General features: G+C 43.4%; 1 protein-coding gene across 1 annotated transcript in view; it reads right to left on the bottom strand.

The window, feature by feature from the left end:
• The window catches only part of LOC140481316 (sperm flagellar protein 1-like), a 106,136-nt gene that overhangs the window by 15,409 nt on the left and 64,504 nt on the right, over positions 1-26,223 (bottom strand). Inside the window, exons 5-6 of the mRNA XM_072577302.1 lie at positions 25,518-25,605; positions 14,080-14,188 (exon numbers count right to left, since the gene is read on the bottom strand). Of these exons, the coding sequence (XP_072433403.1) occupies positions 14,080-14,188; positions 25,518-25,605 (197 nt within the window). The remainder of the gene's footprint in view (positions 1-14,079; positions 14,189-25,517; positions 25,606-26,223) is intronic.

Here is a 26,223-nt window from a genome sequence, read left to right as displayed (position 1 = left end):
CTGACAACATCGCTGGACAGAAAACTAAAGCTAATAATTCAAGTCTGATATGACTCTTCTTCAGATCACAGGAGTTCCGCCACCTAAGATTACTAAAAGTTGAAGAAAAAAGATGGGTAGATAGAGAAAAATCATTTCAAAGTGAAACTGGATGGGCTTTTGAGACCTGAGTGCCCTTGTATACCAGTCACTGAAAAGTAGGCATGAAGGTGCTTCAGGTGGTGAAGGAGGCAAATGGTATGCTGGAATTCAGAGTGAGAATACAGAAGCAGAGATGTCATACTGCAATTGTACAGTGCCTTGGTGAGACCACACTTGGGGTATTGTGTGCAGTTTTAGTCTCCAAATCTAGGGAAGGGTGTTCTGGCTATGAAGGGTGTGCAGAAAAATGTTTACCAGATGGATTATTGAGGTAGCAGGACATGAAGAGAAACTATTTAATCTATATCTATGTAATCAGATAGGACTATAATCACTGAGGTCTAGTAGAATGAGAGGGGATCTCATAGAAAATTCTCATGGGAGTAGACAGGGTAGATACAGGAAGGATATTCCTTATAACTTGGGAATCCAGAACAAAGGCCACAGTTTAAGGATATGAGCTAGGTTTTTAGGACTGAAATGAGGAGAAATTTCTTCACCCAGACAGTGGTGAACCTGTGCAATTCTCTGTCATAGAAAGGGGCTGAGGTCAAAATATTTAATGTTTTCAAAATGAGTTAGATAGGCATAGTTCTTAGGGCTAAAGAGATAAAAGGGCATGAGGAGAAATTGAGAACACAGTACAATAAGAGGTGAGGAGGAATTTCTTTTCTCAGAGGGTAGAGAATCTGGAACAAAAACTGGAAAAACTCAATACGTCTGGCAGAACACAGAATTGATGTTTTGGCTAGGAAATTTCCCCTTTCCCCTACCCTATCTTTTTTTTTATGCAGAAGATAGGGTAGGGGAAAGGGGTAGGGGTAAGGTGTAAACAACAGGTAGAGATAGAGCCCAAAGACAGAAGCACAGTTGGACAGACAAAAAGATGGATAATCATCAGCCTAAGAGATTGGGGACTATTAGTGGCCAACAATGGTCTATGTGTAATTGGGGGAGGCAATGGCCTGGTGGTATTATTGCTGGACTGTTAATCCAGAGACCCAGGTCATGTTCTGGGGAGCTGCGTTTGAATCCTGTCATGGCAAATGGTGGAATCTGATTTTTTTTTTTAAAATCTGGAATTAAGAGTCTAATAATGATGATGAATCCATTGTCAGTTGTCAGGAAAAGCCCATCTGGTTCGCTAATGTCCTTTAGGCATGGAAACTGTCGAAGTTGGCATCATCAGAACAGATGCGACAGAAATGGAGAAACTGACAGAATGGAATAGAGTTTTTACAGGAAGCAGGGTGTGAGCATTTATAGTCAAGGTTGCTGTGGAAGTTGGTGGGCTTGACAGCCAGCCATATCCCCAGAAATGAAAACATAGTTGTCGAGGAAGGGGAGGAGTCAGAGATGGACCAGGTGAAGGTGAGAGCAGGGTGGAAATTGGAAAGGTTTATCAATTTAGCTTCCAATTCCGGATGAGAGAGGAAAGCAGCACCAATGATATCATCGATATATCAGAGGAAGAGTTGTGGTAGGGGCCAGAGTAGGACAGGGAATGTTCCACGTGCCCCACATAGAGACAGTCAAAACTGGGGCCCATGTGCATACTAATGGCCATCCATCTGACCTGAAGAAAATGAGAGATGTTAGAAGTGAAGTTAGGCAAAAGTGAGGACTGCAGATGCTGGAAACCAGAGTCTACACTACAATGGTGCTGGAAAAGCACAGCAGGTCAGGCAGCATCCGAGGAGCAGGAAAATCAACATTTCAGGCAAAAGCCCTTCATCAGGAATGGAGGCAGGGAGTCTCCAGGGTGGGGAGATAAATGGAGGCGGGGGGGGGGGGGGGGAGCTGGGGAGAAGGTAGCAAAGAGTACAGCAGGTGAATGGGGGTGGGGATGGAGTTGACAAAGGGGAGGGTGGAGCAGAGAGGTGGGAAGGGAGATTGGCAGGTAGGACAGGTCATGAAGACAGTGCTGAGCTGGAAGTTAGGAACTGGGGTAAGGTGGGGGGGGGGGGAGGGGAAATGACGAAACTGATGAAGTCTACATTGATGCCCTGTGGTTGGAGTGTTCCAGGGTGGAAGATGAAGTGTTCTTTCTCCAGGCGTCAGGTGGTGAGGGAGCGGTGGTAGAGGAGGCCCAGGACCTGCATGTCCTCAGCAGAGTGGGAGAGGGAGTTGAAATATTGGGCCACGGGGTGGTGGGGCTTATTGGTGTGGGTGTCCTGTAGATGTTCCCTAAAGTGCTCTGCTAGGAGGTGTCCAGTCTCCCCAATGTAGAGGAGTCAACAGACATTGGTGGATGTGTAGGTGAAACTTTAATGGATGTGGAAGGCTCCTTTGGGGCCTTGGATGGAGGTGAGGGAGGAGGTGTGGGCGTAGGCTTTGCAATTCATGTGGTGGCAGGGGAGGGTGCCAGGACGGGGGAGGGTGAGTTATTTGGAGGCGTGGACCTGACCAGGTAGTCACAGAGGGAACGGTCTTTGCGGAAGGCGGAAAGGGGTGGGAAGGGAAATATATCCCTGGTGGTGGGGTCTGTTTGGAGGTGGCGGAAATGTCGGCAGATGATGCAGTTTATGCAAAGGTTGGTAGGGTGGAAGGTGAGGATTTATCTCAGAACAGAAGTTGTTGAAGGTGAGGATGAGCTCGGCCAGGTGGAGGTGGGTGGTAGAGGATGGGGATGGTTCAGGCCTTTGTTCCAGGAAGAAGCAGAAAGCCCTGAGGTCATCATAATGGGGGAATGACTGTGTAAAGGAATTGCATGTCCATGGTAAAGAGGAGACGGCTGGAACCTGCAAACTGGAAATTCCGGAAGTGACATGAAGTGTCAGGGGAATCGTGAACCTAAGTGGGAAGAGACCGGACAAGGAGAGTAAAAATCAAATCAGGGTAGTGAATCTGGTATTCTTTACCAGAGAGGGCTATGACTCCTAGACTCCTCACAGTGTGGAAACAGACCATTTGACCCAACAGGTCCACGCTGACCCTCTGAAGTGTATCCCACCAGACCCGTTCCCCTACTATTTTACATTTACCCTTGACTAATGCACCTAACCTACACATCCCTGAACACAATGGGCAATTTAGCATTGCCAATTCACCTAATCTGCACATCTTTGGACTGTGGGAAGAAACAGGAGCACCCGGAGGAAACCCACGCAGACATAGGGAGAAGGTGCAAACTCCACACAGTCGCCCGAGGCTGGAATCAAACCTGGGACCCTGGTGCTGTGAGGCAGCAGTGCTAACCACTGAGCCACTGTGTCGTCATTAAATATGTATATTCAGTGCTGAGGTGGACATATTTTTAAATCAATAAGGGAATCAGGGGTTATGGGGAAAAGCCAGAGAAGTAGATATGAAGATTATGAGATCAGCCATATCTTATTGAATAATACAGCTGATCCAATGAGCTGAATGACCCTTATCTGTTTTGTGGTTATGGTCTAAATAAACTTGTAGGTCACATGAGTAGGGAAATAAAAACTGACTGAATTGCTCTAAAGAGAGCTGGAATGGACTCAATGTACTGAATTCTTCTTTGCTGTACAATAAAACCGCCTTTATTGTCATGTACACTTGAATGAGTGCAGTGAAAAGGTTGTAATGTCGCCTCAGTGCCAACTTAGGTACAGATACTTCAAATGTTGTTACAGTGTAGAAAAATAGTTTAGCATAGGAACAGAGTTTACAAGTCCAGAATGATAAAAGTGACCATAAATACTTGAGTTCCAGTCCATCTCCAACACAAGTCAGCGCCTGCCTGCCCCAGAGCATGAGGCCACACTGCCTCCATATGCCAGCCTCCGTCCAGGACTCGCTCCATGACTCAACCAGTGCTCGCTTTGCTGCTGCGGGAATCAGCCTGCTCACTCCGCTGTGGGACCCGACCGTGCTCGCTCTGCTGCTGCGGGAATCAGCCTGCTCACTCCGCTGTGGGGCCCAACTGTGCTCGCTCGGCTCTGGGAATCAGCCTGCTCACTCCACTGTGGGACTCAACCAGTGCTCGCTCTGCTCTGGGAATCAGCCTGCTCACTCCACTGTGGGACTCAACCAGTGCTCACTCTGCTCTGGGAATCAGCCTGCTCACTCTGCTGTGGGGCCCGACCATGCTCGCTCTGCTCTGGGAATCAGCCTGCTCACTCCACTGTGGGACTCAACCAGTGCTCGCTCTGCTCTGGGAATCAGCCTGCTCACTCTGCTGTGGGGCCCGACCATGCTCACTCTGCTGTGGGACTCGACCATGCTCGCTCTGCTCTGGGAATCAGCCTGCTCACTCCACTGTGGGACTCAACTAGTGCTCGCTCTGCTCCAGGAATCATCCTGCTCACTCTGCTGTGGGACTCAACCAGTGCTCACTCTGCTCTAGGAATCATTCTGCTCACTCCACTGTGGGACTCAACCAGTGCTCACTCTGCTCTGGGAATCAGCCTGCTCACTCCGCTGTGGGACTCAACTAGTGCTCGCTCTGTTCCAGGAATCAGCCTGCTCACTCCGCTGTGGGACTCAACCAGTGCTCGCTCTGCTCCGGGAATCAGCCTGCTCACTCCGCTGTGGGACTCAACTAGTGCTCGCTCTGTTCCAGGAATCAGCCTGCTCACTCCGCTGTGGGACTCAACCAGTGCTCGCTCTGCTCCGGGAATCAGTCTGCTCACTCCGCTGTGGGACTCGACTGTGCTCGCTCTGCTCCGGGCATCAGCCTGCTCACTCCGCTGTGGGACTCAACTAGTGCTCACTCTGCTCCGGGAATCAGCCTGCTCACTCCTCTGTGGGACACTACCCGTGCTCACTCTGCTGCTCCGCGAATCAGCCTGCTCACTCCACTATGGGGCTTGAACCGGGCTCGCTCTGCGTCTGCTCCGGGAATCAGCCTGTGAATCATCCTGCTCAATCAAACACGGCCCACACACTCTGCTCCCGGCTGGGCTTTGGCCACGACATGTCTCCCTCGACTCCACTCTCCCAGTAGGGCAGGGCAGTCAAACATTAGGTTGGGGGAGGGGGGTGCGGTGTGACGGCAAAGAGGAGAAAAAAAGAAAAGGAAAAGGAACTGGTGAGCAGATAAGCTCCACTTTGCTGCCATCTTGGAATGCTGGTTATGACTCTATCATTCCGTGGCTCAGTGGTTAGCGCTGCTGCCTCACAGCGCCAAGGACCTGGGTTAGATTCCACCCTCAGGCCACTATCTGTGTGGAGTTTGCATATTCTTCCCATGTTTGCATGTGTAATGTATAGGATTAAAATTGTACAGATTATGGTGTTGCTTCTGCAAAAGTTTACATTATAAAATTAGGCTGCACATGCCAATACTAAACAGTGAGAAGTGAAAACAGGTAGAATTATCTATGACTAATAGGGCAGAGTGACCATGTAGCGGGATGTACCAGTAACAGGAGAATAGTGTGCCAGTCTCAGGAGGGATGTGGCCAATGGATGGAATTTAGTTTGGCAGAGTGATCGCACGAAGACAGCAAACTATGCCAGGATAGTCACATATAAGGAATGAGATAAATAAGAGTAAGGGGCGACAGGCTTAGAGTAAAGGGAGAAGTAAACAGAGACGGAGAGAAGCTAGACAAAGGTGGAGTGAAGCTAGAGCTTGTGATAGGCTATGCGCTACAGCAGAAGTAAACAATGGGGTGAAAGGGGAGGACCGAGAGACGCAGCTAAACAGCATAGATCAGTATATAACCCTCAGATTGGGGTGCTTACTCGTTAGGCACCCGTTCTTGCAAGTACGTATCAATAAAATTCGCTGCTTCAGAATTTGACTCGGATTGAAATTTATTAATATGAGAGTTTTGTTTCTCACAATGTGGGGGCTCGTCCGGGATATCCATCATCACCAGCAGGGTGGGCACCGTCAACGGCTGGGAAGACACATCCCATTCCTTTTAGAATGGTCCAGTGTTCCTCCAGGGTTCCCCCTTCTGGTTGACAGACTGAGATCCATGACAGTCTATCTGAACCAGGCGAAAGTAAGTAGGCACAGGGAGCCAGGCAACTCCGTGCATGGACCAAGGTAGGGAAATTGACTTTTAAGTACTGCCTTGGTGGCTGGAATTGAGTTCTAGTAGTTAATAAGTGTCCAATGAAAGAACTCAATATGGGCTGTGCCGAGGGTAAAGTATAAGCCTCTGGAAAAAAAGTGGAAATCGAGGTGGGGCCCCTGACAACATACCTCCAGAAAGTCCGTTGGGCAGGATGTTGTGGAATTGGAAAAATAATATTTGCACAAGGGGAAGAGATAGCAAAAAGATGATTAAATATTGTTGCCTTGTATGGACTAAGGAATCCATTCTTTGTCCCGCCGTCTTCTGGCCAAAGTACGGGTTGGAGGAAGACTGTGTTTGTAAATATTTGAATTTATATGTCAACAGAAAACAGCCTTTTAGTCAGGAGGGATCAGATTATGCTTAGTGTTGGAAGGGCTAGTAGCTGAAGGGCTACTGAGGGCACACTTTGTAACTAAATCATGGCCAGACATCAAAAGCAAATTCTGAAAATAGATGGGTAGAGTGAGAAACCACTTGATGAATTGTTAAGAGATGCACAGAAAGTGTTTGTAAAGAGAGAGGATGAGAAGCAAAAGCAGAAGGAAAAAATGATGGTAGCCACGGTTGACGAAGTAGTCAAGAAAAGAATCGAATCAGTGACTAGCAACCAGAGTGGAGGTGGCAGCATGTAGAACATAGAGGAAGGGGTAGAGGACGAGGAGGACCTTTCGTAGGGTCCAATCGACAGGGATAAGGACAGAGGTGGAGACCCCAACAAGCAGGGTGTTACATCCAGAAAAAGATTCAAAAGATAGAGGGGTGGAGCGAGAAGCCTGTAGAGTTGTTGCGGGAAGCTCAAAAGGTGTCTGTGAGATACTGTGTGAGTGTGTGTGTGTGTGTGTGTGTGAGTGAGAGAGAAAAGAGCTGTACAGAAAGTTTAACCCTTTGTGATTCGGTTTGAATGCACATTTGTTTGTTGGTGATTGAATGTTTGTGCTTTGTTCCCTGGAGCTTGAGATCCGGGACTGTTTTTGAATCTGATTTCTAGTATGGAAATTTAATATGATTTCTTTTAAGGTTAAGGATTTTACAGTGACTATGAAATAAAATGTTAACCCCTGTTCTTTTTACAGGTCGTGACTGCCTTACATCAGTTTCTAACTAATCTCTTCTATCCTTACATAAAAGCGATTTCAAATCAGCTTAATACGGAGGAAAACAACATGATAACCTTTTTTTTTGTGCTTCAGACTTATTTGTTTTCACTTAATTTTAAGCCGTAGCTTTATTCAGAAAGTTCCCTCCCTCAATGACAGTTGAAGTTTCAGTTCAACGTTGGACCGTAATAAATCAATCCTATGGTTAATATCTGTGACTTCAGCCATTATTCACGCGTTAAGTTTTTTTAAACTTGAATAGACAAAGCCTTTTAAGGCAGCTCTGGTTATTTCATGACCTATAGCATTGTAATTGAGCAATGACTGGTCAGGACTACTTAAGAAAACTAATTTTGGATTTAAATTAAGGGACTAAAACTGGGTAATAATAGTGGATTTCAAAGTTCGGAACTGTATGCATTTTACATTTTAAATATTAAATACTGAATAAATGATTTTATAATATATAAATATATATTTACAAGTAAGGTTCCAAAATGTATAGTTAGGAACAGGCTTTAAAGTTAGACAAGCATAAATTGATACATTGGAATTTGAAGCTATAGGGAGCAAGAAATATTGCAATATTTCTTAAAAAAAAAGGTTTAAACAAAACATTGGGTGATTAGGTGGTCCTAAAGCTGTTCAATTGGTTAAATTGGGTCAGCAATTAATCTGGCAACGTAACATGGGAGCGGGAATGAAAGAGTTAATTGGACTGTGGTGACAGTTTTGTGATGAGAGGCACGAAGAATCATTTTTGCGCTCATGACAAGATACTGCCACCAAACTGGGGATTGAATTAACTGCAAATGGTGCTATGGAATCTGTTGACGTTTTTAAAAATGAATGTGCTCAAGCAAAACAATTACAGAAACAGAATGAGAAGTCACAAGTGACTGGTAAACAAACAGAACTAAGCAATTACAGTTTCTAAAATGTTTTAGCCACTTGTTGAATTTCCACCCTGAATTACAGATAATTATTATATTATTTATATAATATATATAATTAATAATTAATATTTATAACATATCAATTGTATTAGCCTGAATAAATATTGATTGACAGGATTCCTTCACACTCTCTCAGTGACCTGTCATATTGATTCATAGCTAATTTAAAACATAGCAGCATTAATTCGTTGTTAATTAAAGAATGGAAAGCTACATTACTGGCCAGAGTGTGTGCAGGCAGTGGCAGCAACAGCCTTATTGGTAGAGGAGAGTCGGAAACTTACTATTGGGGGAGCCTTAATAGTCAGCGCCCCGCATCAAGTATGGACCATATTAAATCTGAAAGCAGGGCGGTGGCTTACGGACTCTAGAATTCTAAACTATGAAGCAATTCTAATAGAGAGGGATGACCTTATATTGATCACAGACATTTGTCTGAATCCAGCTACCTTTCTCTGGAAAGGGGAGGATGAAGCTCCCTCAGACCCAGAACATGACTGCCTCGACATTATAGAATATCAGACTAAAGTAAGATTGAACCTTAGAGATATCCCTCTACACGCAGGGGCCAGGCTGTTCATTGATGGGTCCTCCAGAGTGATTGAAAGTAAAAGACACAATGGATATGCACTAGTGGATGGAATAGAGGGGAGTGTTATTGAGGGTAGTTGACTACCCAATGATTGGTCAGCGCAGACTTGCAAACTTTATGCACTAGGAAGGGCTCTTAAGACCTTGGAAGGCAAAGAAGGAACTGTATACACAGATTCTAAGTATGCCTTTGGGGTGGCACACACATTTGGGAAGATGTGGCAGGAGAGGGGACTGATGAACAGTAGGGGTAAAGAACAGGCTCATGAGGAATTGGTAAAGCAAGTATTGGAATCCCTTTCATTGCCAAAGGAAATAGCGATAGTCCACATAAATGAACATCAGCAGGGAAATGATCCCGAAGCAAATGGAAATAGATTGGCGGATGAAGTTGCTAAGGAGGCAGCTCTCAACCCTCAACCTGCTACAATATAGATTTTGGTACCGATGGTGCAGGAACTTGGGGGGAGACCGATATTTAGTGCTAAGGAAAAGAGAGAGTTAGAAGAACTAGGAGCTATACAGACAGTAGAGGGGTGCTGGATGCTACCCGATGGCCGGGAGATGCTAAATAAGATGATGATGTGAGAAATTATGGCTGTCTTACACCAGGGGAGTCTCTGGGGAGTGCAAGCAATGTGTGATTTGGTCTTAAGGAAATATGGATGCAAAGGGATCTATACGATAGCCAAACAGATATGCGAGGGATATATAACATGCAAGAAAATCAACAATAAAGTATTGAGGAAACAAGTCCTAGGAGGGAGAGAGCCTGGGCTCTGACCATTTCAGAGCATTCAAGTAGATTATACCTTATTACCCCGAGTGGGAAGACTGAGGTATATGCTGGTAATGGTTAATCACCGATCTGGATGGGTGGAGGTGTACACTTTAGCCACTGCCACCGCAAGTAGGGTGTCCAAGATAATACTTGAACACATAATCCCCAGATATGGGATAGTGGAGTGTATAGATTCAGATCAGGGAACTCATTTTACTTCCAGGGTACTCCAGGGAGTAATGAAGAGTTAGGTATCTCCTGGTAGTTCCACACCCCTTGGCACCCACCTTCATCAGGAAAGGTTGAGAGAATGAACAAGACACTCAAGTTATCGAAATTAGTAGTAGAAACCAGACTCCTTTGGACTAAGTGTTTACCTATAGCCCTTTTGCGAGTGCGAACAGTCCCAAGGAAAGATATGGGGCTGTCCCCTTATGAGATATTGTTTGGCCTGGCCTATCTGTGAATGACAGAGGAACTGCCAACCCTGGAGACTAAAGATCTGTTCTTAAAAAAAGTATATACTGGGCTTGTCCTCGTCTTGTCTTTTCTTAGGAAACAAGGATTACTGGCACAGACTCCGCCCCTTGAATTTGCCGTTCATCCCATCTAGCCGGGAGATTGGGTCCTAATTAAGTCATGGACAGAAACTAAATTGCTACCAGATTGGGAGGGACCGAACCAGGCTCTTTTGACTACTGGTAAAAACAATGACTGCAGATGCTGGAAACCAGATTCTGGATTAGCGGTGCTGGAAGAGCACAGCAGTTCAGGCAGCATCCAAGTAGCTTCGAAATCGACGTTTCGGGCAAAAGCCCTTCATCAGGAATAAAGGCAGAGAGCCTGAAGCGTGGAGAGATAAGCTAGAGGAGGGTGGGGGTGGGGAGAAAGTAGCATAGAGTACAATGGGTGAGTGGGGGAGGGGATGAAGGTGATGGGTCAAGGAGGAGAGGGTGGAGTCCCCTCTCCTCCTTGACCTATCACCTTCATCCCCTCCCCCACTCACCCATTGTACTCTATGCTACTCTCTCCCCACCCCCACCCCCACCCTCCTCTAGCTTATCTCTCCACGCTTCAGGCTCACTGTCTTTATTCCTGATGAAGGGCTTTTGCCCGAAACGTCGATTTCGAAGCTACTTGGATGCTGCCTGAACTGCTGTGCTCTTCCAGCACCGCTAATCCAGAATCTTTTGATTACTGAAATGGTGATATACATGGCGGAGAAAGGCTGGACTCACTACACCAGGATTAAAAGACCGGTGGAATCCCCGGTTAAGAAAGAAATCTGGACAGCCGAATCGATTGAAACTCAGACTCAAAAGACTTTAAGTAACTGATTTTTATGCGGACGCGGGATAGTTTCTTTTTGATATCTATGTATTGTATTGCATGTTAAGTCTCTCGGTCCTTCAATACTATTATAGGATGCTGGGGACGCTTAGGGTTACCATATTAGCCTTCTTAATATTGGGATTTTGTCAAACGATGCTGTCACCTCCATATTTGTTATTAATGGTCCCTGAGTCTGAATATCCGCAAGTAGTAGAAGTCGATGCTTGCAGTCTAGTAGAATGCACAGATGTAAGGTATCAGAGGGAGTATAATTCCTCCAAAATCCTTCTTAAGACCGTACTGGACACAAGGCATGGTTCACAAAAACCGTCACCTGGCATCACTATCCATAGAGCCCCCTTTCGCCCAGCCTTAGACTGTCCTGACAGAAAGTGCCACACGATATATCTCACTATCTAAATTACCTTCTCTGAAGACTCCTTTCCCCGTAAAAACGGGTCTCAATCCTTAGTAATGATTTAAAGAGATGATTTGGAGATGCCAGTGTTGGACTGGGGTGTACAAAGTTAAAAATCACACAACACCAGATTATAGTCCAACAGGTTTAATTGGAAGCACACTAGCTTTCGGAACAACGCTCCTTCATCAGGTGACAACCACCTGATGAAGGAGCGTCGCTCCGAAAGCTAGTGTGCTTCCAATTAAACCTGTTGGACTATAACCTGGTGTTGTGTGATTTTTAGATTTAAAGATAGTAATGGCTGCCACTGGGAAGTGTTTTTTGGGCTGCTGTTTCCGAATAGCCGTAGGAAACAGAAAACGAGCCAAACAACTTGATAATAAAATACATCCTTTTGCCCCTCCCAATGACCCAAGGTGGTAAAAATTATAGAGGTGAAGGACTTGAAGCAGACCATTGAAATAAAACTGGATACGGGGACGCAAATGCCTGGGTTGAATGGGTAAAGTGCACTGTTAAAACTCTGAATGAAGCAATTGCTATGCGTGTGCCTCCGGTAGACCAGTTGCTCACATAGTCCCCTTTCTGCTTGGGTAGAATCAAAACAGGAAGGGCATGGAATGTATGATAGCCCTGTATCAGGATAAGACTGCATAGAATGATAGGAATTATATATCCCCATCTCTAATGTTCCCTCCCTTGGAGAAGACAGATTTGAAAGCTCCCCCCACCCCCCACCTCTGTTTTTGAACACGGTCGGGAATCACACATCGTGCATAAGCTGACGGGGTCAAATTGGTCCAGAGACTTGGGGGAGCTGAGGTTATGTATAGAAACTCAGAATGATACCGAAATGGACAAAGGCGGGAACTACTCAGCACTCCGGGTTCCTCGGGCGGATCTCTGGTGGTACTGTGGAGGCAGAATATTGTGACCTACCCTATCTCCTGACTGGAGGGGGATATGTGCAATTGGCAATCCCATTCACCTTGGCATTTGAGAAGAAGGTGGTAGTAACAAAGAATGAGAGGAGTAAAAGGTCGTTATTAGATACTTCCTTTGATGATAGGTTTTGACTCTATAGGAATTCCTAGAGGGGTCCCTGATGAGTTCAAGGCCCGCAACCAGATTGCAGCAGGCTTTGAATCGGCCCTATTTTGGTGGGTAACGGTCAACAAGAATGTGAATTGGATAAACTTTTTTTTTATACAACCAGCAAAGATTCATCAATTACACTAGAGATGCAGTCAAGGGTATTTCCGAGCAACTTGATGCAACCAGCAGAATGGCCTGGGAAAACAGACTGGCCTTAGATATGATCCTAGCTGAAAAAGGGGGTGTATATGAGATGTTAGGAGGTAGCTGTTGTACCTTTATTCCAAATAATACAGCACCTGATCGGTCAATCTCTCGTGCCTTACGAGTATTGACAATCTTGGCGGAAGAATTGGCTGAGAATTCAGGAGTGGACACATCACTCACGAGATGGCTGGAATCATGGTTTGGGAAATGGAAGGGAGTGGTAGTCTCCATCCTCACCTCCCTGATAGTGGTAGCAGGGGTACTAACAGCAATTGGATGTTGTATCATACCTTGTGTTAACGGGGGTTAACCCAGCGGCTAATTGAGACGGCCTTGGCAAAACAAATGTGTCTAAAAGGTAATCAGGCAGAGGAACTCAACCTCTTGAACAATGAGGGAATGGGTGACCTTAAGGAATTAGCCACTATAAATGAAGTCTCAGGGATGATGCTAGCGAACTGGAAGGCAACGTATGAGACAATACTTAGTAGCCAAGAAGAAAAGGGGGGGAATTGTAAGGCATAGGGTTAAAATTGTGCAGAATAAGGAAACAGGTGTTGCTTCTGCAAAAACTTACATTATAAAATTAGGCTGCACATGCCAATACTAAACAGTGAGAAGCGAAAACAGGTAGAATTATCTATAACTAATAGGGCAGAGCAACTGTGTAGCAGGATGTACCAGGCATAAGAAAACAGAAGAAGCGAAAACAGGTGGAATTACCTATGACTAATAGGGCAGAGTGACCATGTAGCGGGATGTACCAGTAACAGGAGAATACTGTGCCATTCTCAGGAGGGATGTGGCCAACGGATGGAATTTAGTTTGGCAGGATGATCGCACGAAGACAGCAAACTATACCAGGATAGTCACATATAAGGAATGAGATAAATAAAAGTAAGGGGCAACAGGCTTAGAGTAATGGGAGAAGTAAACAGAGGCGGACAGAAGCTAGACAAAAGTGGAGTGAAGCTAGAGCTTGTGATAGGCTATGTTATACAGCAAAAGTAATCAATGGGGTAAAAGGGGACGACTGTGGGACGCAGCTGAACAGCATAAATCAGAACGTAACCCTCAGATCGGGGTGCTTACTCATTAGGCACCCGTTCTTGCAAGTATGTATCAATAAAATTCGCTGCTTCAGAATTTGACTCGGACTGAAATTTATTAATACGTGAGTTTTGTTTCTCACACGTGGGTTTCCTCCAGGTGCTCTGGTTGCTTCCCACAGTCCAAAGTTGTGCAGGTCAGGTGAATTGCTCATAGTGTTAGATGCTTTAGTCAGGGGTAAATGTAGGAGAATTGGTCTGGGTGGATTACTCTTCGGAGGGTCAGCGTGGACCAAATGGCCTGTTTCCACACTGTAGGGAATCCAACCTAACAACCGTGATCACATTGAATGATGGAATAGGTCAAGGCACTGAGTTGCCAACTTTTGTTTCTATATTCTTACCTGAACAGTTTCCTGAAAGGCCAGCAGTGCCTGTTCCTTCTCCTCCATCAAGATGCGGATCTCTGGGCTAAGTTGACTTTTCTGTGCACATCCAGGTGCCTTTATTGGACTGAACATAGAAACAAAACCTGAAAACATTCAACTTGTCAAACAAGTAAATGCGAAAAACCACAGATCCACATTCCTTGCCTCAGTTAGGGGTAGCACAGTGAATAAAAGGAATGTATTTGTGTTGGCTTGGTGAAAAGAATCATCTTTCCTCTGGTTCCTTTGCCAACTAATCAAATCGGTTCCATTAGGTTACTGCATTTGTGCCAAAAGATATAGTTTTTCTTTCTCAATTGACCAAAATCTTTGCAAGATTACTAAGCTGAGGTAAATAGAAATAAAAACAACATTGTTCTGCGTCCTATTTCTTTTTGGATAGATTTCTTGGAAGATAGGGTCGAACTGCGCATCAACTGACTACAGAACAATGCTACTGTGTTTCCCAATCGCAGCCTGTGGACCAATTCGAGGATGTGAAATGTAACTCCTGTGCAGGCTTGTTTTTAACAGCTGAAAATAAACAGACTGGGAATATCTCTGTGCCTGAATTGGATTCCCAACAATTAAGGAGAGTCAAGGGGGCAGAGTTGAGTATGGTAGCCATTACAAAAGAGAAAGTGCTAGAAAAGCTAAAAAAGTCTAAAAGTTGATAAATGTCCTGGCCCCGATGGGCTACATCCTAGAGTTCTGAGGAAGATGACTGAGGAAATAGTGTTGGTTGTGATCTTTCAAAAATCAATGGAGTCAGGGAAAGTCCCAGATTATTGGAAAATCGCTGTTGTAACCCCCGTGTTCAAGAAAGGATCAAGACAAAAGATGGAAAATTAAAGGCTGATGAGCCTAACCTCAGTTGTAGGGAAAATTCTAGAATCCATCATTAAGGATGAGATTTCTAAATTCTTGGAAGTGCAGGGTCGGATTAGAACAAGTCAGCATGGATTTAGTAAGGGGAGATCATACCTGACAAACCTGTTAAAGTTCTTTGAAGAGGTAACAAGTAGGTTAGACAGGAAACCCAGTGGATGTTATCTACCTAGACTTGATAAGGTGCCTCATAGGAGGCTGCTAAATAAGGGGAGGGCCCATGGTGTTCAAGGTGAGCTACTGGCAAGGATTGAGGATTGGCTATCTGACAGAAGGCAGAGAGTTAGGATAAAAGGTTCTTTTTCGGAATGACAGCTAGTGACAAGTGGTGTCCTGCAGGGTTCAGTGCTGGGGCCACAGCTGTACACTTTATATATAAATGATCTGGATGAGGGGGCTGGGGGAATTCTGGCAAAGTTTACCGATGATACAAAGTTAGGCGGACAGGAAGGTAGCACTGAGGAGGTGGGGATGCTGCAGAAAGAATTAGACAGTTTAGGAGAGTGGTCCAAGAAATGGCTGATGAAAGTCAATGTAAGCAAATACGAGATCTTGCACTTTGGAAAAAAAAATACTGGCATGGACTATTTTCTAAATGGTGAGAAAATTCATAAAGAAAAGTACAAAGGGATCTGGGAGTGCTAGTCCAGTGTTCTCTAAAGGTTAACTTGCAGGTAGAGTCTGTGATTAAGAATGTAATGTTGTCATTTATCTCAAGAGGGTTGGAATATAAAAGCAGCAATGTGCTTCTGAGACTTTATAAAGCTCTAGTTAGGTCCCATTTAGAATATTATGTCCAGTTTTGGCCCCACATCTCAGGAAGGGCATACTGGCACTGCAGCATGTCCAGTGGAGATTCACACGGATGATCCCTCCAATGGTAGGCCTAATATACGATGAACGGTTGAGCATCCTGGGATTGTATTCATTAGAGTTTAGAAGGTTGAAGGGAGATCTGATAGAAACTTACAAGATAACGCATGGCTTGGAAAGGGTGGACGCTGGGAAGTTGTTTCTATTATGCGGGGAGACTAAGACCCATGGGCACAGCCTTAGAATTAGAGGGAATCCATTTAGAAAGGAAATGAGGAGACATTTCTTCAGCCAGAGTGGTGGGCCTGTGGAATTCATTGCCACGGAGTGCAGTGGAGGCCGGGATGTTAAATGTCTTCAAGGCAGAGATTGATAAATTCTTGATCTCGCAAGGAATTAAGGGATACGGGGAGAGTGTGGGTAAGTGTCCATCAGCTATGTCCATTCAGCTATGGTGGAGCAGATTCGATGGGCCAAATGGCCTTACTTTCACTCCTATATCTTATGGTCTTATTCCCTCACTTTCATTTTTATAATCAAAAGGAAAGAGACACATTAAACTATAAAAAAAAAAGTGAGGGAATCCAATTCAGGCACAGAGATATCCCAGTCAGTTTATTTTCAGCAGTTGCGTTTCACATCTTTGAGTTAGACCACAGGCTGCGACTGGGAAACACAGCAGCATTGGTCTGTAGTTTCCTGATGAAGGGCTTTTGCCCGAAACGTCGATTTCGCTGCTCGTTGGATGCTGCCTGAACTGCTGTGCTCTTCCAGCACCACTAATCCAGTATTTGCTTTCCAGCATCTGCAGTCATTGTTTTTACCTCTTTGTTCTGTAGTTAGTTGATACACAGTTAGATCTATCTTCTAAGAAATCTATCTGAAAATAAATAGAACACAGAACAATGTTGTTTTTATTCCTATTTACCTCAGCTTAGTATTCTTGCAAATATTTTGGTCAATTGAAAAAGAAAAACCATATCTATTGGCACTAACTCAGTAACCTGATGGAACCGATTTGATTAGTTGGTAAAAGACTCTGATGTGTCTCTTTCCTGTTGAGTGCTGAATTCCAGCTCAGTCAATGCAACCCATGCAACTCCCTCCAGCTACTTGTTCAGTGTCACAGCCCCATATTGATCTGAAGATTCTCGACTTGATCCTCAGGCTTTGCTGAAGATGTTGATCACAGCTGCAATAATAGGTATGGCACAATTCACTGAGTTGTTCCTGTGTCATTAAGAGTCGAGTGTTGGGTTCTGGAAGAGTTGGGGGAGAAGAGATGCTTGGCAAAGAGTTCCTTAATTCCTAAAGAATCTAGGAGTTTCAATTCTATTATATATTTTTCTCAGATGTTTTACTACTAAAATCTATGATGGTTCGTTTTAACAACTAAATCAAACACAACGTTTTCCTCCAAGTAAGAGAAAAAAAGATTATCGATAGCAGTTCTTGTAAAATATTTTCACCTATATCTGAAATGATAGCACTTAGTCAAGACTTAACATGCTCTTTATCCTGTAGTTATTCAAACTAGACAGCCTGATAAGTTACTTTAAAGGAAATTAATGGCAAAAACAGGGGATAACTGAAGGTCCGCTGGTACAAGCTGTGATTACTTTTTAAATTGTTGTACAAGGTTTGTTTTCTTATTCATACCTGTTTAAAAGCTAAGTATGAAATATGACCTTTCAGCATTCACTCTGGCACTTCGCAGGAAATCCTTAATCATCCCAAGACCTTTGTGAATCAGATAAGGTTAGCAGTTGTTTTATGCCTTAAAACAAGGATATGTTGACAACTGTCTGGGAGAATGAGCACTAATTGGTGGCAATATCACCAAGAAACTTACTATGGAGAGTGTGCAATCTTTCCTTGCGAGCAGTTTATATGTTGTGCGGATATAATCACTCATCCCTCCCAATAAACCTCTAGACACCCCCAGCAACTCTCAGTTACACACTTCTGACATGAGGTCACTTCTGGTCCATTGGGAAGCAAATGAAGCATTGGTCACGTGCTTGTCCCATTACGCACTGTTTATGCAATTGTCATGTTTCTGGAGCAGAATCTTTCAGACCATGATGGCTACTTGCAGCCTGTGGAACAGTTTAGGTTCAGGTTACATTTCATGATGAGACATAATTCAATCATGTGTAAATCACAGTCTACAGGGACCACGCTCCCGAGAAAGGAAGAGGTATGTTCAGCACTGTCTACAACTTCCAGAGGAGGTGTGCTCATAAATGGACAGCCTCAGGAACATGCAATGTTCCTCAGGGAAATGCATGAAATCAACTGTTGCTCCTCCTCCTCTCATAAAGCAATAAAAAACCCACGATGACACTGCAGCTCTGGAGACAGACACAGGCAAGCACCACTGCTACTGCGGAAAGCTTTTGCAGAGTCCAGTGGCGGTATCAGAAATGAAACATGAGCTTCAATAACGGCCTGAAAATGTTGCAATCCCATCAGCAGTACCTGTAATTGGAGCTCAGTATACAGCAACCCTGGCAGTACGGTTTTACTAAGACCAACAGACAGCAGCAAATGGTCAAAATAATGGAAACTACTGTGAATAATATTATGATACCCTTATTTTTGCTCAATAAACTGGTTTGTGTTTCCTGGAGTAGGCTGCAACATTAAAATACATACAAAATGTGCCAAAATTTAGTTTTCATGAATTGTAGACGCAAGAATGAGTAACTTAACACAGTTCAAGCAAATCTGAAGAACGGATCACCGAGGCTTTATAGTACTGACCTGAAACACATTTCATTAATTTGATTTCAACAGTATGAAAGTCAGATTGCTTTTACAATGGTTTACTATGTCCCCTCGTTATTATTCAGGTGGAATGGCTGAAATGGCTTCCAGAGAGAGTCTAGATTAGAGTGGTGCTGGAAAAGCACAGGTCTGGCTGCATCCAAAAAGCAGGAAAATCAATGTTTTGGGCAAAAGCCCTTCATCAGGAATGATGCCAGAGAGAACTGAGCTAGAGTAAGGGAGTGGTGGAACAGACAGGTAGATTGAAAACACAACTCACATGTTCTTCAAAAACATAAAATCACATTGGACATAGTATTATATTGGACCTTACAGGAGGACAGGAATTATTCTGAAAATATGGGATGACTTGTTTTTTTTACCTGATCTCCTGTTTGTCTTCTACAATCAAAAACATGGTACAGTTCATTCACTGTTGAAGGATTAAAATGGAGTCAACCATGCTAAGATTGAAACTTATTGATTTTATTAATGTGTCTGGTATGCAGCACATCCATAACCATAATCAAGCTTCTGTCTGGTTAGGGCTCTTGTAGCACAGTGGTGGTGCCTCTATCTCTGAGCCAGGAGGCCCAGGGTTCAAATCCCAACAGCTCCAGGAGTGTGTAGTAACATCTATGAAGACTTTGATTAGAAGATATCTACAGTTTCTGTCTGATTGTTCTTTGATTGCTCAGTGGTTTGATTTAGTGGATACAGCCTGGCATACGGACATTGCTTACTGTATTACTAGAATGTGGAAAAATCTGAGGTTATCCACAGGCAGGAAGAACAGGTTTCCAGGTTCTTTTTAAGATTTTGATAGTTTGGAAAATGTAGATATGCAAAGGGACTTGGTTATCTTTGTTAATAATTCACTGAAAGCTAACATGCAAGTACAGCAAGCTATTAGAAAGGTTCATGGATGTTTTATAGATATTTTTGATCAACCTGTTCAGATGTCTTACAACACACCTTTGGAGCAGGTGAGATTTGAACCTGGATCCTGAATGAATGCCACTATACCACAAAAAGAAGGTTAATAGAATGTTATATTGCAAGTGCATTTGTGTACTTGAGCAGTGAACTCTTTCTTCTATTGTACAGGAGCTTGGTTAGAACACACCTTGAGTAGTCTGCTGTTCTGGTCTCATCTCAGGAATGATATTATTATTGCAATAGGGGGCATGCAACAAAGATTTCCCAGACTTGTTCCCAGCTTGAGAGAATGTCCTATGAAGAGAGGCTGGACAAACCAGGACCGTATTCTCCAGGGTTTTGAAGAATGAGAAGTGATATTGAAAACTAGAAAACATTTAAAAGGATAGAGAGGGTCAATGGAGGTCAAATGTTTCCCTGATTGGGAAGTCTAAAACTGGGGGCAATTCTTAAAAGATCTCATTAGGATTGATACTTTTTTTTACTTAGAGGGTGGTGCACCTTTGGAATTGCCTGCCCCATGGGCTGTGGAAACTTAATCTCTGAGTGTATTTAAAAGAAAGGGTAATAGGTTATTGATTACCAGTGGTGTAAAAGGTTATGGAGATACTATGGATAAAAGGCATTGAAGTGTTAGATCAGTTATGATCATAATAAATGACAGGGCAGAGTTGATTGGGTGAATGGCCTACTCCTTTTCCTTTGTTCCTATGTTCCTGGTCTTTGCTGACCAGGGCCTTATTCGCTGGCCCTCAGCTGTTGCGTTTCTAGCCTTGCTGACTGTGCATTGGATCCTAGCTCTTACTCATCTCTGTCCTTGATTACTGGCATCTTGATGATAGAAAAGGTGGTTCAGCGTGAGACTGGAGAGGGCAGGACAACGTAGGGAGGGGGAAGGACGCTTGGGGAGATGGTGGTGAATGTATGTGAGGATTTGAGATAGCATGGGAAAGAGTCTGGCTGCTCCTGGAAGGAATGGAGGTGTCTTAAAAATGAGGATGTGATGGGGGATGGGCTGGAAATGATAGACAGGGATGAAAGAAATTGGATAAGTATGGGATGGCAGGGGAAGGAATATGATAAGCATTCAAAGAATATTATTATAATATCAAGACACTGATACAAATACTTTGTGATTTTTACTATCGTACCTTGCAAAACTTCATTTATGATGAGCTTATTTGTCTAAAAAGGAAAGGATACCTAAACACCTTAAAACTGTTATAGCCTCCAAGCAGTCAGGACGCCGATGAGAAGCAGCCAATATTTTTTGCTTGAGTAGATGAGTCACAATTCAGAATCGAGTTACTTTCTTGAAATTCACAACAAATTTACCAAAACTGCCTGTTGGGCAACAATTAATTATGCTGTAGACTAGCTCGCTGGCTTAAAATAGTTAAAGTGTATGTGCAACGTTTCCTGTATGTGTTATCAGACAATTAAAAAATCTAGAAAGTCGCTGAGCAAGTTTGCCTCCATATATTGGCTTTTATATCTTGTGAGCAGAGTATGACATACAGAAAACTTGTGCTGATGAATTCCACCTCACTGAATCACACAGAATGGAACCACACTGCCTAACCCATTCCTTGGCCTGCCCAGCCTGGCAATCCACAGCCCGCCAGAGGAGATTGGAAAATGGCAAATGTACTTACTCCTTTATTAAAACGGATGATAGGCAGGCCAGTTAGCTGAACATCTGTCATATGGAAACAGTACAAGCTATTATTACAGAAGTTAATATTGGGCGGCATGGTGGCTCAGTGGTTATCACTGCTGCTTCAGTGCCAGGGACTCGGGTTCGATTCTAGCCTCAGGTGACTATCTGTCCAGAACTTGCACATTCTCTCCATGTCTGAGTGGGTTTCCTCCGGGTGCTTTGGTTTCCTCCCACAATCCAAAGATGTGCACATTAGGTGAATTGGCCATGCTAAATTGCCCACAATGTTCAGGAATGTGTCGGTTAAATGCATTATTCAGGGATAAATGTAAAGTAACGGGGAATGGGTTGGGGTAGGACTTCGGAGGGTCTGTGTGGACTTGTTGGGCCGAAGGGCCTGTTTCCACACTGTAAAGATTCTACGATTAGAAATGCCACTTGGATAAATTCAAATAATCAGGCAGAGTTGGTTTGGCATTGTGAAAGGGAAATCATGCTTCACTAATCTGTGGGAGTTATTTAAGAATGTCGCATGTGCTACAGACAGTTACACATAGAAACTTGGAGCAGGTGTAGGACAGTTGGACATTTCAGCCACTATACTATTCAAAATGATCAATGCCATACTCCCACTTTCTCCCCATACTCTGTTTCTTAATTATACTGTGACTTGACCGACACTGCCTTCTGTCATAGAGACTTCTACATGTTCTCCATGCTCTGAGTGGAGACATCTAAAAGCCTGCCGCATATCCTCAAATCGTGACCCCTAGTACACGCTCATAATGTGTTTGTACCGGATATGGCTGCGGGCATAGCCAAAACAATAAGCTTCAACTGGTTTTTGAAGAAGGGGAGAGGTGCTTCAAATTAATGGAAGGTTGTTTTTTGGATAGCTTACAAAGGAAATGGAACCAAAATGATGAATGTTCTGGCATGTGGAGAGTGAAGGTGGAGCGGAATAAAGATTCAGAGTATGTCCACAGCAACGGTGACGAATGGGCATCAAGTGCAGAACTCTTGGAGTGATTGATAGCTGGGAAAAAGATTTTAAATTTAAATAACAAAGAAAATTTGGCAAACACTCAGTAGGTATGACAGCATCAGCTGAGAAAGGAGAACAGGTATTTTTGCTCAAAGTTGATCTGCATCAACACTAGTTTGTTTTTACTTTAAATTTAATCAGCTGAGAGGCAGAGCAATGACAAAGGTCAATAAAAATGAAGGGCTGAGCAACAGGCCTCAGTACTGGCCTTGTGAAAGCTTGATTATTTAGCTTTGAAGAATATACAGCCAATAAGGCACTTTGTACAGCAGCCTCAAGTGGACAAAAGGATACATCAAAATTTTACAGATTTGATCCCTTCATCCTTAAGAATAGGAAGTTTACTGAACTCTTTTCTACTGAATTCAGGGCTTTTTTAGACATTAGTTCAGGCTCAGCCAGTAATCCATCCATTCTGTGGGAAACTGTTAAAGCCTATGCTTGGAGGTTAGTTATTTCCTATTCTGCCAGTAAGATAAGGCAGAAGGGTGAGCAGCAACGCTTACTTGAAACACTTCTGAAGGCAACTCAAAAGGCATACTTTGATAGGCCCTCATTGGCTAAACTGCAGAGGATCACAGTGCTTCGGTCTATACTGAATTCCACATTCACCTAGACAGCTAAGAGAGAGCTTACAATTTCAAAACAAAGGCTGTTTGAGCGTGGGGATAAGCTGGGCAAGTATGTAACGTGTCTTGCCAGGAAAAGGAATGCTCCTCAAGTATGGGAGGATATCTGGGAAAATGCAAGAAGTTTTGCATTTCTCGATTTGCAACAGGACCCATGCCTTGCAATTGAAAATTCTCCACAGGGTTCACTTAGCTCCTTTTAAAATTTAAAGAACATTCTGTTGGGGTGAGTGTCTGATAATCTCCTAGGGCTGTCGGACTGGTATCAGCTAGTCATTGAACACATCCCTTTGGACTTTCTTACAAGGATGGTGCACCATAAAACTGAGAATTTTTATAAGAAACAGCAGCCTGTTTTGAGCTACCTGGGTACAGATTTGTCTGACATACTAATAACGGCCTTTATATAGGCATGACTATTCTGTTTAATAGTCTGGTATCAAGAGAGGAAGAACTACGAACACATGAATATGTATAGATTTATACTCTCAACGGTTGAGGGCTATTACTTTGTTTTGTTGAGCTGTATTATTACTGTCATGATTTATTAATTAGTTGTTATTTATGTAATTAGTGGGTTTCTTTGTTTTGTTTTGCATTTGTTGTAATATTCAAAAAAGTTTCCTTTTGTTTCCAATAAAAATATATTTATTTTAAAAAATGCAGATTAGGAATCAAAAGGTCGTGGGACTGCACTGAATTTGGAGCCTGACACTTTTAACATCAAAGCTGATGGAATCAAAATAAAAGGCTTCAATCATCTCTATATTCACTTGCAAGAAATTCAGATTCTTCCATGATTACTAGATGGGCCGGATGATAACACAAAGACAGCTTTCAGGTCAATATAGTCAAGGTCTGGAGCTGCCACACATTACAATGGTTGGTTCATTTCTGTTTTTTTCCTGTTAAACTCCTGAAACAAATTATTGCCTTGGAATTACACTTGTTCCTTTCCTTGTTCAAGATCCTGCTATCAGACAAGGTCCACCAACAACATATGGGAGACCAAAGCCTGTGGCCTTATCTACACCGAATGACCTGGCCACTCATTTCCACCCTGTTGCACTAGCAAACCCTTTATCTAGAGAACAGAACGCATTCCTAACTTTCATTTCAAGATCTTGCTGTTGAACAACACCATTACCTTGTCTAGCTACATGCACTTCTCTCTTCAGCTCTCTTGAGATTCAAGTCAATATTCCTCAATTCCTTTTCATTATCTTTTGGACACAATCTAACTCAACTTGATCGATCAGAATCTCAAGTTTGTGAAGAATTATACTGTGGGAAAAGATTTTATAACCCACGATAGGCCCACAAAGGCAAATTGGCCAAATTGTACCAGGACACCCAGAATTCCCGGGCAGCTCACGATCTGGGTCAGATGATACGCAGACAATGGAATACGTTTCAAGCTCCCATGACATGACAGAAGCTCAAAGCCCAAAGGGTAGTTTCACAACCAAACAGCAGCAAAGCCACACAAAGAGCAGGATGGACAGACAGGCACCAAAGGGCAATGGAAGCACCTCACCACTCCAGAAAAGATTTTAATGTCTACCTGGGAAGATGAATGGAACCATGATACGGTCAGGATGTTGCATTGTGTCAAGGAACAGGACATTCATCCAATAAACTGTTTTCCAATTAGCACCCTTGCAACTAAATTACTCCATTTTCAGAAACATTGTATTTTCCCATTTCTTAATCAGTGTCATTGTGCAGCATTACTATAAAACTGGTCTCATCCTCAGCTCTGGAAGGAGAAATCAAATTCTCTGTGCAGACTGTTAGTTCTGTGTCAGCTAGTCTGTTTTCACCTCCAGTGATATTGCTTGCAATAAACTGTTTGTCAATTTCACTTCGAGCTGTGTTTTATGATCTCTAACCTATTGGGCAAATTTCTCCGACATATACAATCAAACAATTCAAGATGTTCTATGTTTCTTGCAAAGTGGCTCACTTGTATTTGCCAGTCTTAGCCTCAGCAGGAAAAAGGGAACACATCCAGGCCTTGCACTTTTTTTGACTTAAACAAAAGCATGAGGGACAATAGTGCCCTGGTGCATTCTCCATTGCAACATACCAACCGATCAATTGAATTGCTAACCTTTTCCTCATTTTGTCTGAATTGTTGTTCCCTTTGAAAGTTGGCATTCTTGTATCTGAGCTGATGAGTGTGAGATGAAAACGTTCGACATCATATCTTTTTTCTCAGTAATATATCACGTTCTATACTACCAAGTGATCAATCTATCAACATCACTTTGCAACTTACTGTTCTCATCAATGTTTCACAATTCCATTGAACTTGGTTGGTAGTCATCAGCAAATATAGGTGCACAGTTTTTGATTTAATATTTGATTTGATTTGATGTATTGTTGTCACGTGCACCAAGATACAGTGAAAAGTGTTGTTTTGCATGCTCTGCAGGCACTTCACACCATACAAAATGCATCGGGTAGAAGAACAGATTCAGAATACAGTGTTAGAGCTGCACAGAAGGTGCAGAGAGAGAGATCAATATCAACATTTGAGAGGTCCACTCAAAAGTCTGATAATAATGGGGAAGAAGCAGTAGTTGAATCTATTCATACGTGTATTCAAACATTTATAGCTTCTGCCCACAAATAGGTATCTATTCACTGACAAACACATTTTACGTACCTTGATGCTGGGTGGTCAGCTTGTAGTTGAATATAATGATGGTCCCTTATAGTGTAGTCCTTAGACCGAGGTGATGTTGGAAACTGACCTTGTGTGAAATGAAACACAAAAAAAAAGGTTTTCCAAAATAACTTCTAATCAGCTACTCAGAAATGCAGAGTAAGAGGTGATGGGAGAATTATTGTCAAGATAGATAAGCTATAATGATAGCCATACTTCTCAAACTTTCACAGCCAGTTTTTTTTTAGATTAGATTACTTACAGTGTGGAAACAGGCCCTTCAGCCCAACAAGTCCACACCGCCCCGCCGAAGCGCAACCCACCCATACCCCTACATCTACCCCTTACCTTACACTACGGGCAATTCAGCATGGCCAATTCACCTGACCTGCACATTTTTGGACTGTGGGAGGAAACCGGAGCACCCGGAGGAAACCCACGCAGACACGGGGGGAACGTGCAAACTCCACACAGTCAGTCGCCTGAGGCGGGAATTGAACCCAGGTCTCTGGCGCTGTGAGGCAGCAGTGCTAACCACTGTGCCACCGTGCCACCCACAAATTTTATTTTTCCAATGTTCTTTCCTGAAAATACTGAGGTATGGCCCAAGGGATAGTGGTGGCTTTCTTGCTCCTTAATCACTAGACATTCCAAGGATGTGGGATTAGTTGAAATGTGACATGGTGACAAATCATTTGTGCTTCAA

Source organism: Chiloscyllium punctatum, chromosome 1, assembly GCF_047496795.1.
Source record: "Chiloscyllium punctatum isolate Juve2018m chromosome 1, sChiPun1.3, whole genome shotgun sequence".
NCBI classification, from domain to species: Eukaryota; Metazoa; Chordata; class Chondrichthyes; order Orectolobiformes; family Hemiscylliidae; genus Chiloscyllium; species Chiloscyllium punctatum.
Note: the sequence above shows the minus strand (reverse complement) of the source record. Positions and strands in the feature narration are given on the sequence as shown.